The 12,621-nt window shown below is 41.3% G+C and overlaps 1 protein-coding gene across 2 annotated transcripts; it reads left to right on the plus strand.

The window, feature by feature from the left end:
• The first annotated feature begins 6,769 nt into the window (after positions 1-6,769).
• On the plus strand, positions 6,770-10,896 carry LOC148033118 (uncharacterized). Of its 2 annotated transcripts, none has more exons than XM_087682217.1 (3): positions 6,770-7,040; positions 7,161-8,705; positions 8,830-10,896. In XM_087682217.1, exons 1-3 carry the CDS (start codon positions 6,903-6,905, stop codon positions 9,022-9,024), a joined length of 1,878 nt encoding a protein of 625 aa, XP_087538343.1. In that variant the 5' UTR covers positions 6,770-6,902; the 3' UTR covers positions 9,025-10,896. The 2 variants fall into 2 exon arrangements, with proteins under 2 accessions (XP_087538343.1, XP_087538344.1); XM_087682218.1 differs by having other exon boundaries at positions 8,846-10,896.
• The last annotated feature ends 1,725 nt before the right edge of the window (positions 10,897-12,621 follow it).

The following is a 12,621-nucleotide window of genomic DNA, read 5'->3' on the forward strand; positions in this document are numbered from 1 at the left end:
AGTACTTTAGAACTTTCAAGGCTGCAGTTGAAAGAGAAACAGGCTTGAAAGTAAAGTGCTTGAGATTAGATGGAGGGGGAGAGTACCTCTCGAATGAGTTCAGTGATTTTCTGAGGTTTCATGGGATAAAGAGACAGTTCACATGCAGGTATACCCCACAGCAAAAGGGTGTTGCAAAAAGGAGAAACATGTATATTGCAGAAGTTGCACACGCCTTGATGGCTGAAAAGAATATGCCTAAGAATTTTTGGTCTGAGGCTGTTCATACTGATGTTTATATTATGAACAGAACTCCCACAGTTGCAGTTCATGGGATGACTCCTAAAGAAGGCTTTATTGGCAAGAAGCCTGATGTATCGCACTTGAAGGTATTTGGCTGTGTTGCATATGTTCATGTGCTAGATGAGCTATGGAAGAAGCTTGATCCAAAGGAAGAAAAATGTGTCTTTATTGGATACTCTTTAGAGTAGAAAGATTATCGCTGTTATAACCCTGTCACATGTAAGTTCAGAGTGAGCAAGGATGTCATCTTTGATGAAATGAGCAGTTGGTATGCATCTAGTGGTGATGCATTTGATGATGATGATGATCATGACACTCATGTGCAGGCTGAAAAGCAAGAATCACGGACTCTTAGTAGACCAGAGACATCATCTGGTAGTCCATGGTCTGGGAGACTAAGGAGTAGCTCTACATCTTCAGGTGCATCTAGTAGCATTACAAGTAAAGACAAAGGAAAGAATAAAGTGTCAGATGGCATTGATGCAGTTCTTGATGGAGACTCCAGTGGCTTAGAGAGCTTAGATGATGAGCTTGGTATTCCTTCTATCACGACACCAGGTGTACAAAGAGCTCATAATAATGTAAAGGCTCCATTGAGTGATCTGGTGGTACGCAGATCTAGCAGGGTTAGATGCCCTGTTAAAAGATTTGGTTTTGAAGGTTATGCAGCTCACCATTATGCTTATATGGTGAAACTAGTTGAGGATGTTGAACCCACTTGTTTTGAGGATGTTGTTGGTCATACTCATTGGGATGTAGCAATGGATGAGGAGATGGCTGCATTAGAGGCCAATAAGACTTGAGATCTAGTATCATTGCCGAAGGGCAAGAAAGCTGTTGGATGTAAGTGGGTTTATAAGATTAAGCACAATGCAGATGGTTCTATTAGTAGGTACAAAGCTAGGCTAGTTGCAAAAGGCTATGCCCAGACATATGGCATAGATTATGAAGAAACCTTCAGTCCAGTTGCTAGGATGGAAACTATCAGATATGTGATTTCTTTGGCAGTAGCCAAAGGTTGGAGGTTGCAGCAAATGGATGCGAAGAATGCCTTCTTGCATGGTGATTTGCAGGAAGAAGTGTATATGGATCAACCAACAGGTTATGAAGATTTAGAGCATCCCACATATGTGTACAGGTTGAAGAAGGCGCTTTATGGGCTCAAGCAAGCATCTATGACAAGATCAAAGAGTATCTTGTCAATATTGGCTTTTATGTTTCTGATGCTGATCACTCACTTTATGTGAGAAAGGGAGATGCAAGTTTGGTCATCATAGTCATCTATGTTGGATGACTTGATTATTACAGGTGATAGTGATAGTGGGATTGCTGAAGTCAAGGACTTTTTGAAGAAGAAGTTTGAGATAAAGGATTTAGGTGAGCTAAGGTACTTCCTTTGCATTGAGGTGATCAGATATGATGATAGTATATGGCTGTCCCAAAGACAGTATGGCTTGGATATGTTGTCCAAGTATGGTATGATAGCATGCAAACCACTTTCAGTCCCATTGGAGCAGAATGTAAAGTTGAGTGTTGATGTTGGAGATGAGATAGAAAACCCTACTATGTTCAGGAGGATAGTGGGGAGTTTGATCTACATGACCATTACAAGGCCAGACTTGAGCACATAAGAAACAAAGATGGAGACCAAGCACAGCTGTGCTACGTGAGATAAGGAAATTCCAGAAGAGTGCCAACTTGATTATTCCTAAGGCACCATTCTCTAGGTTGGTGCGAGAAATACTGCAAAATCAGTATTTAGGGCATCATCACAAGTTCTTTTCAAGGAACCGGGCAAGGAATATAGGGCGTCGATGGTCAAGCCAAGACTTGCTTGCTCTCCAAGAAGCAATTGAAAGTTACTTGATGTAATGGGTGATTCTCAAGTTTTAGCCATTCATGCCCGACGTATCACTATTAAGCCCATAGATATGGTTTTGTTTGTATGATCCGCAACAACAAGGATGCATTTAATCTTAATGTCAATAATATGCTTTGAGAAGCTACATTGTATTGGAACTATGCTTTTAGCTCAGGTTTGGTTGTAGATTGTAAGGAGCTTAGTTTTGGTTTATCTTTCCAATAGACCTTCAAGTATTTGATAGTAGTGGTCCACAAAATGGAGCTACTACTCTAGTTATACTTTGTGCAATGCACTTTCTACCGTGTATTTCATGGTTTCGTAATGCCAAATCTGATATTTGTTATTCTATTTTGCCATGATTTGCATTGTGCATATTTCCAAGTTTCTAATTTTGAAAGTAGTTTTGTTAAGGATAAATTCAATGCGTAATCATGCACTTGGTTCAAAGAGAATGGAAAACGAGAGAGATGCATCACTCGATCTCTCTGCTCGTAGGGCATAGTCCCACTCTGGTCCCCTAAAACGGTATGAATCAGGGTTCTAACCAACATTGTCTAAGGTCATCGTCCAACTTTTCCTAACATTTCTCGCTAACATTTCCTTTGAGGAAAGCTCTTGGCTAATTGGGACCACCCTTCCATAGGATAGACCCATTTGTCACATCCACCACGCTTTCCTTAGGGGTTGTTTTAGTTATCTAATTACCTACCACATTATGTTTGACACATAAAGGTAGCTTCCTTAATTAACCCGTTAATCACAGGTTCCTTTACGTAATCTAGGGCACCAATACAAAGACAAGATAAAACAAGATCAAACACTTCCTTAACTTATCTTCAGATTAATATTCGTCTCCTGCCCATACAAGAGAATTAAGTGTTCCTTTCTGCCTCCGCAGAAAATCCTTTCATCTCCTGGCAATAAAACCTGAAGATTTATCCTACCAAGATTCCGCCTTGTAACTAGTATCAAGGCCTCGAGATCCCATCTCGAGTCACGTAGAACACTTGTGTAGGGCCCCGAGGCACTGGGATTTACGGCCAGAGCCCCCATTGGCACCCAAGCATCCTCCTATGCCAAGTAATTTTCACTGAGAGACCTCTCGCAGCGGGTTCGGTCCACATTCCTGGCACAAATTCATAATCGCTCTTGACAACTCCAAGCTACCAATTAACCATTCACCACTAGATAGTGGCGGCAAAGGGACATGCTGCAATCTCTGGCTTTCTACTACATACAATGAATTATAAAAAAAGATATTTTGAGTTGCAAGTTGACTTGCAGAGTTATTATCATAGATCAAAGAACCTATGTCTTCATGCCAAACATGTATCTTGCCGCTCATGATCAAACATTCCACATTTTACCATTCATGCAAAGTTGATGGATATAGAGCTATCAGTAAAACAAGATTGAATTAGAATACTGCAAAGATTTTTAAAAACAACTCTGATGCAAAATAATAAATAATGATAAAATTTAAAAACTTACTATTTTTTTAATAATTTACCACGTAGTTCTTGTTATGTACAGAGATTTGTTTGTGCATATAAACATGTTGGATCAATACTTCTGTTACTGTACTTGTTCCATTGAACACTTTTCTAAACTCTAAAATTCTACATTTCCAATGTTTGCTAGGGTTTGCAACATCCTTAGGCCTAACCTGTAAATTCCCTCGAGTACTTGGGTGCATCAAAATCCAATCAAACTTATAGTACTTATCACAAATCCAATTACCAACACTATATTTCCTATTGAAGACCTCCACTACAAGTATGTTATTGATGTTTTTCCTCCGTGAAGACATCTATAGTAACCAAATATAAAAGTTACCTATCAACGTGTGTATAATTTGCAAATGTTCTCTCCAAATGAAATGAAATTTAAATGGAGCAATTTAAAAAAAACATTGTACCTGCAATTCTTTTCACAAAAAAGCCCATAGATGTTGAACAAGAAGTTGACTTATAACAAGACCATTGTTCCTTCACTGACAAATTCCTAGAGTACAAAAACAAAAGAAATATTGAGTCAAAGCATACATATAACTTACATAGGCTTTGTCAAAATGAGTTGAAACTTAACCATAGAGCAACAGAAAAAAGTGGCAATATACATGTGGCTCTCTTTGCAAAGAAGCCCAAAGATGTTGAAGAAGTTGAGTTTTTTTTAAAAATCATTGTTCTCCACCCTGAAAGACTCTGGTTGTAAAAAAACAAAGGAAAACTCAGTATGCATATAGCTTGCATATATTTTGTCCAAACGAGATAAAATTTAACCATGGAGCAGCAAAAAAACAAGACAACATACTTGTAACTTTGTTTACAAAGAAACCGTAAGATGTTGAAGAAGAAGTTGAGTGTTCAAAAGATCATTGTTCTTGACTGTAAGAGACTCCTAGAGTACCAAAATAAAAGAAATTACATGTTAGAGAATGCACATAACTTGCACAGGTTTTGTCAAAACGAGATAAAACTTTGGCATAGAACATCCATGGAAGAGAATAATATACCTGTAAAGTTTTGTGAAAAAAATCTTAGGGCTTTGGTAGAACAAGTTGTGCTCTCATAAAACGTGTGAAACTCACTCTGTGTTTGTGTAGAGGAAATGATATTTCACAGGGTTACAGATAGGGCAGGCAACAATGAGGCTGTAAGATTTCGTCAGGAAAGAAGAAGTGGAGAAAGAGATATGATGAATTTGAGATCCACCTAAGAAAGAGGGAAAAACTGAAAAGGGGAGAAATGAAAAGTCAAACATAAAAAAATAAGAAAATGAAAATTTGAGTCACAAACTTCCAGGAAGTGTCAGCATTGTATTCCCCACATTTTCCCTTATTTTATTGCTGAGGAAAGATTTGGGCCAAGATATGGCTAGAAGATTCATGTTACATGAATCTGGAATCCCACTCTCTCATTGGTTAGGCCTATATTTCTTTATTCACTCCTTAAGGGGTAAAAAAGAGAGTCCATATTTCTCCTAATGTATATGGGACTCCTACATTTGCCTGTGCTGCTATTCTTATACACTATCTTGGATTGCACTCTCTGCAGGGTATGTTGAAGATAGGTTTGATGAGAAAGTGGCCAATTGTTTCAAACACATGCAAGCTGAGATCTGATTTGCCAGAAGAGAAGATTCACAAGTGAAGGTTTGCATGTCTCTTAATTGAATGTAAGTTTGATGTGTTCTAGCCTCTAGGCTTTACTCCTTTGCCATAATATGTAGTCTATGAGAAGCTCATTTGACAAAGAAGAGACCTCTAATGTGCTTCAAGCTTTACTCCTTTGTTACATGAATGCAATCTTTGAAAAGCCTATTTAACACAGAAGAGGCCCCTATTTCCACTTAAAGTATCTCCCTAAGGTACTCTCCCTTGTTCTTTATCTTCCCACAAAAGAAGATCAAAGCCTCTTAATCAAGGCTACATTTCACTTGGCTCCTCTCTCAAATGCAATTTGAGCAGCCCATCTGCCCCTCTAGACACAACCTCAAAGGCAACTACTACCATAGAGAACAAAGTCCGGAGCTTGAAACTGCCCAATGCAGGTCTCTCTAGGCCGTTCATGGCTGGCCTAAGCCTTTGATTGTCTCTCACAAGCTTAGATTTGTTTGTGAACAAGTTGTTAGATTCCATTCTAGGTGATGTTTGCAAGCAAATGCAGTTCTTGATAAGCCTTGACCTCTCCCAAAACCACTTCACTGGCTTATTCTTGATAATTTGGAAGACTACAAGAGTGATGGTGACCAACACAATATTAGTGAGTTTGGGAATCTCCCGATTTCCATTTTTGAATACTAAAAAGGTGGCACCCAGATAACATGCCCATATGTTTCTCAAAACCATATGATGCGACCTATCATTGGAAAACGCGTGAAAAATGGAATCTATTGAGCTATAGAGCGTTTGATTTGGAGTTATAGTGTTCAAGTTATGACAGATCCAAAGATTTGATCACGTGTCCCAAACTTATGGGAAATTTCCATATTCCCCAATGTGAAGTAACACAATAAAGCCTTTCTTGCTCCTCGACAAATTCCTATAGTGAGTTTGGGTATTGGACTTCTACATAGACTCACCGATGTGAACTTTTCTTCTAAATCTCTAACAGGGCAGATCCCTTTCAGCTATGTCAACAGATTAGCCCTTGGCTAACAGGATCCTTCCTCCTCCTTTTCATTTGAGAATAATCTAGGGCTTTCTAGCCCTTGTTTGAGTAGATCATGCTTCTCTCGCGCTAGAAATCCATTTGTTTTCTTTCCTTCCTCTCGCGCTCTATTTTCTCTTGTTTTCACACTTTTCCATGTTTTCCCTAACGTTTTTCGTCCAATCCTAATGTGAATGGCACGTCGGACAACTATTGAGAAAGAGTTGTGATTGCGCGGAAAAGGGAAAATTTGGTCCTTTTGTCCATCGTGCAAGTGTGAACCGACCCTCAGCAATACATTCGATTTGGATATCCAAAGAAATTTAAATTGCATAAAGGTTACATCACCTTGTTATTTCTTATAATAGCTCATGAAGGCAGACTTGTGATTACGTCACCTTGTTTAAGGTCTCGTTCACGAAATGATCTGGGCTTGTGTGTGCGAATGCCACCGTGGGAAAATCGGCTTGTAACTTCTTCATGTGAATCGTGATATCAACTGCAACTGACGCGGGTATGACAGGAGACCGAGTGCAGGTGTGATCAGTGGTCGAGGGCCATGCAGCAGTGCCTTGCGTGTTGCTGTGATTCGAATTGGACAAGACATGGAATGCAGTACAACGAGGGCGATAACAACGTCGACGACGCTGAAAAAGCTCAAGCGAGAGGTTGCTCATCGCCGTAGGCTTCACGCGAGGTCGTTGAGACTGCGAGCCGAGGAGCAAGAAAGGCTGCAGCGTCTGGTATTTGTAGTTCTGGAATTTGAGGAGCTTCTTAACCTTACATGCACAAGCATGGTCGTCTCGACTCTGATCACTTCGTGCAGGTCGTGTTAATAATGTCTGTGTAATGCGTTTAATCAGGAAATTGATGCGTTGGTAGATCAGCAGAGATCACAACGGTTGGCAGACCAGAGGGAGATCCGTCAAGATACTATCATTAATAACGCTACATCAACCCAAGAAGAGGATGCCTGCAAAGGCGCTGCTCCGTCCGCTACAAAGCCTGAAGGCGAAGAAGATGATGATCAGAGTAATGACATGATTAACATCAGTCGGAGGGGTATTCCCGGCCACGTAGTGCACGACCACAATGAGCAGCAGGTCAGCACCAGTACTAAGAGGGACAAAAGAGGCGCCGCCGCAGGTCTATTAAGGCCTGACCATAATATGACAGGTGCTGCTGATAGCCGGCGGCGGTTGGCGAGAGGACCCAGAAGCGGCTCTTGTAATGCGGGTGCCGACACCGTCAAAGGCCATCAGATGATTAATGTGCAGAACATAATGGCAGAAGACCACAGGGTTCTAAGCACGGAATATCAGGCCGCGGGTACTCAGGCAGTGATGAAGGTGACGATTCTGGCGGCCGGTTTTGTGATAGGGGCGAGGGGTATTTCGGCCCGTCATATAGGGCAGGTCACGGGGGCGATCGTGCACTCGTGGACGGAAGGTGGCGGCGGCGGCACATCGGATGGCAGCGGCGCGGGTCGGGTGATTAAGAAGAGCGGCAGTAATCAAGCTGGAATGCCGGCGCCGGCCGTGAGACTGTTCCGGATTCAAGGGAAGAAGGCCGTGGTGCAGGCGGCAGTGACGCTGATACAGGAGGCCGTGGCCAGGTACAAGGAGCTCTGCGAGTGCAAGAGGCGGGGGGAGTTCGTTCAGAGGGAGCACAGGATCGGGGGCGTCGAGTTCTACTACCAGCCACCGCCGCGCAAGGCTCTCAATACCAATGCCGTCGCCGCCACCGGAAATAAGTCATTGCCGGTGCCTCCGCCACCCCTTCCACCTGCGCACGCGTGGCTTCCCCCACGGCCGCCTCCGCCGCCGCCTCCGAGCCTCGACAGGGTACTGGACTGGAGCATCGCACAGGTCCCCCCGCCCCCGCCTCTACCGACCAGTCTTCTCCCGTGCCGCCCCCGCGCTTCCGTAGCCTCCATCGGGTACGCCATGCAGCACGTGCGCCTGGCGGCCGAGGGCCAGTCCTCTGAAGCTGCGCCGCGGGCACCGGACCCACCGGTTCCCTGCACCAGGGGCTCCGGTGGCAGCCTCTTCTTACGCTGCGCCGGCCTGAAGCTGCCGGCGCCGCCGGTCACCAGCAATAACAACAACAGCAATAGCAACTGCAGCTTGTTCAGCATCTTCGGCAATGGCGGCCTACCAATGCCCATTGCTCAGCCCCTCTTCTCGGCTCAGAGGCCGACGCCACCGCCCCCTCAGCCCTTGACCACCCCTTTCGACTTTTCCTCCTACGACTTCTTGCGCGACTCTAATCTTCCGGCCATTGTGGCTGCTGCAGCGCCCCCGCTGCCGCCATCCCGGGCGCAGCTGACTGCAGATTGTTGCTTCTTTGGAAACGAGAACAGCTGCGCTTTGTGTTCGCAACCGCCGGCCGCGGGCGTCCGATTAATGGTAATGCTTCGCGTAACCAGCATCTGTCTTCCATCACTGCTTGTTCTCTTGGACAGTAACACCTCTCTCTCTCTCTCTCTCTCTCTCTCTCTCTCTCTCTCTCTCTTTTCTCATACAATTACAGCTACAACCTTTCTCAGACCTGCGGACACGGCGCCTTTTGCTTCTCGTGTATCCGAGGAACGGCGGTTTGTCCCCTCTGCCGCGAGAAGATCCTCGGTTTTCAGACGTCTGGCAATGTGAATGCTTCCTTCAAAGGCTGGCCTGCACTTGGAAAGGCCCCCCAAAAGACTGCCGGACCTTGATAAAGTACCGTTAAATTTTTGATACAGCAAATTTCATTTGCTTGGAAACAAGTGTTGTTGAAATCAAAGGTCTTGACTCCAAACGTCACAAGATCGATCACAATACAAACTCCTGAATTCCCTTTGAGTTGCCGCACAAGAAGGTGATTATTACTTTGACCTTGGAGATTATTTTCCATTTCAATGAATAACTAACACAAAGACCCAAGGGCTCACAAAATTTTTAATGCACATGACATGGGGAATTTACTTCACATATTCAAGCACATATGTAAAAATACAATAAGTAAAAGTGGATTTATGTAGGTCTCCATAAAATGCATCCAAAGTTAAGGATAGTTGGGACAAGTTGTTTACATATTAACATATGCCATGCAAGCTTATGTGTGTGGAAGGTGTTTTATCACACCAAGAACATTAATTTTTTGAAAGATGTTATACATCCAATTTGAGCAAGTTTCTTTTAAATGCGAAAGTAGATTTATATTCAGAAGGGTATAAAATTTACATGACCACCAAAAAAAAGGGGTAAGGACATCATAATAGCCCTTTAAAGAGCTTAGCAACTAACTTCAAGGCCTCATTCTTTATAGCCGTCTTACTGGGCAAAAGATGAGTGTCTACAAAAACATTATTAAACAAGCTACCAAGAAAAACATATAAGGTTCTCTACCAAAAACAATGCTATTATGAAGGCACTAGAGGTTCAATAAGGCAATGCCCCTAACAACATCCCACATCTTCTACTCCTAAAAGACTTGCTTCCAACCCACCATGTGACATACATGGGACATCTCCATAGCTTTCATGATGCTCCTCCATTATGCTTGAACCTCTTGGCATTCCTAGAAGATATCCTTTATAGTTTCTTCTTTCTTCTTGCAAAAGGCCCACATATGGGAGACATGCATAAACTTGCAGATTTTGCCATGAGTGACAAGCTTGTTGGCTACAACTCTCTAGAGCAAGGCATTGATTTTGAAAGAAGGTGTGGCTCTCCACACCTTCTTCAAATGCTTCTTCCAAGTCTTGAAGCCCCCTCTCGGCCTAGCTTTATGCCTAGATTCCATAGTCCTACGGAGTCACCTGGAGTTAGGCTCACAAAATTCAAACCTTCCCTTAGCACAGCAAGTAGGGACTTATCATGAGAGTTTGTCAAATATTTTAGAAGCAAGTGGTTGTTCATATGTGGAGAAGTAGGTGACCCCTCCTTTACTTGGGATATGACATCTTACAACCATTCAACTTCTTTCCTATTTAACCCAAATTGGCCGACCGCTTGCTTATGCGAAAGAAAGAAAGAAGAAACATGATCCTAGATGTCATACTAATAACCAAGTCTTTTACATTGTATTTTGAAGCTCAAATTAGCATTTTGACAAGCAGGGACAAATCCATTGTCGAATGCATGTGGTGACAGCCAAATGTTCATAGCTAGAGAGGTATCCTACCTTCCTTTTGTTTAACATTCCCAGTGAAATGAACCGGATTGGGCTTTCTAAGCAATTGCTGATTGTTGAGTAGCATTGGAGTGTTGCAATGTGATATGGGGGACTAGCAAAGAGAATATCATACCATTTTACATTTGGCCAAATCTTGCCACATACTAGAGCACTTGATATCCAGTCGATAATTAGGATAGGTTGGCCATCCTAAATCCTCTTAAGGAGGGTAACATAGAGCCTTTTCACTTTCTCCTTGAGAGGCTCCAGACAAAGTTACTTTCAACGTGGGTATCATGATTATTTACAAAAACAATGTATAGATATCATTTATCTAGAGAGTAAGCATAATATTCTACATAGCTCATTTGTGTTCCATTGTTGAATGATTTCTAGGAGGTGCTTCCTATGACTATAGCTAAAAACAAAATGTAGATTCCAATCTATGAGGCACATCATATGTACTTATATAAATTACATTTCTATGTATCTAAAATTTTCAATGAGTAAAAGACATTACCAACAAAATTTCTTCCTATTCCAATGATAAGGTGCAATTAGTGTATGCACATTTGAAGAAACTCAAAAGTAGAGGAATTTTTTTGTTAGGTAATAAATAGATCACAATAACTTTCAATATTCCACTTGCACATGGGGTAGATCCCATCTTCAATCTCATACCAATGTGAAGAGGGCTTGTTACTTAGTTTATAGATCATGAGCCACATCAAGGAAATGAGCACATGTTCAAAGGTCATGGTCTAGATGGTTTGAAATTTTTAAGTTCATTCTTTGAAGTTGTGGCACCCCTTGAAGGACCAAAAGGGGTAATGTTTTGTAGCTGGTCAAAGTTGCAGTTTTCATAGTTTAGATCATCCAAACCATAAGAGGTTCATGAGCTTAGTTGTCATGGGTAGTGTCCACTCTACTACGAAGGAGAAGCAGGATTAAACATAGGGCCATGTAAACCTAGACTCAAGCTAACCATTTGGTAGTTTCAAAGTCCTTAGGGTAAACCAATCTCATACTTTCCTTTTATAATGCCAATGCCTTTTCCTTCCCAAATAGGCACAAATCACCAATATCTTCCTCTAAAATGTCATCGCATCTTGCAAAGTTTATTTTTCCTTGTGGTTATAATGTTAATGAATAAACTCATAAGAATGTCACTGCTTTCTGGAATATTTTCTTATGGTGGTTGAATAGACTTGAGATGGAAACATATGATGGCTCACAGTTACTCAAATGTCAATAGCTTAGAGTCGCTCAAGTGCTCGGGTAAGTTACTCATGAATATATGTGTGCATCACGTGGGTTCAAAATAAGGTATTTTTAAAATATCATTTTTATACATTTTTTACATACAAAGGATGTAATATAAATAGATTATTTACAGATTGAAAAGAAAAGGGTTACGTTTTATTTAAGAAAAATTCTCAAATAAGGATATTTATAAATAGGACTTGAACGCACGTGATGTAGAGGATATACATATAGTAACTTCCCCGAGCTCAAATGTCAATGATACTCATATTTTATCTTCTTAATCTTCTTTGCTTCACTTTTTTTTCTTCTTTCTCACATATAAACCCTAGTTAATTTTCTTACTTTCTCACTACAATAGATAAAGGATTTATCAGTGGCAAGCTCTGACGCAAAATGAAAAAAATCTAAGTATCTACTCTTGTTAATACTAAACTTTCACTATAAGATACATGCCATATACCGATGTCTAAAGCAACAAAAATATTCATTAAAAATTTTACCCTCATCATTGCTAAAATTGTCAGTATATACGTCTCTACAAATATGTCACTATTTGCATCATAAAAAATAGTGACACTTTCTGATGCATTTACCGACATAAATAATGATGTGTGTGTAGGTATAATTGCAATGCTAATAGTGATAGTTACAAAGAAAAAAATAATTTAGGTGGCAAGTAATGCTACCCTACTACCCTTTCAGCCCCATGTGCTAAAAAATGTTCCATGAAGCATTTATAAATTGAGTACACAATTGTTATCGAAACACATACATCATGAGATGCTGGGAAGAAATAGGCGTTGATTCAATATCCAAATAAGTACAATATCAATCAAAATGCACATCTCCTCTCTAACCAATGCACAAAAATCTTCCTAAACCCAAATCAATCCACAAAAGAAA

Source organism: Lygodium microphyllum, chromosome 7 (assembly GCF_053477565.2).
Source record: "Lygodium microphyllum isolate KBCC chromosome 7, Lygodium_microphyllum_v1.1.10, whole genome shotgun sequence".
NCBI classification, from domain to species: Eukaryota; Viridiplantae; Streptophyta; class Polypodiopsida; order Schizaeales; family Lygodiaceae; genus Lygodium; species Lygodium microphyllum.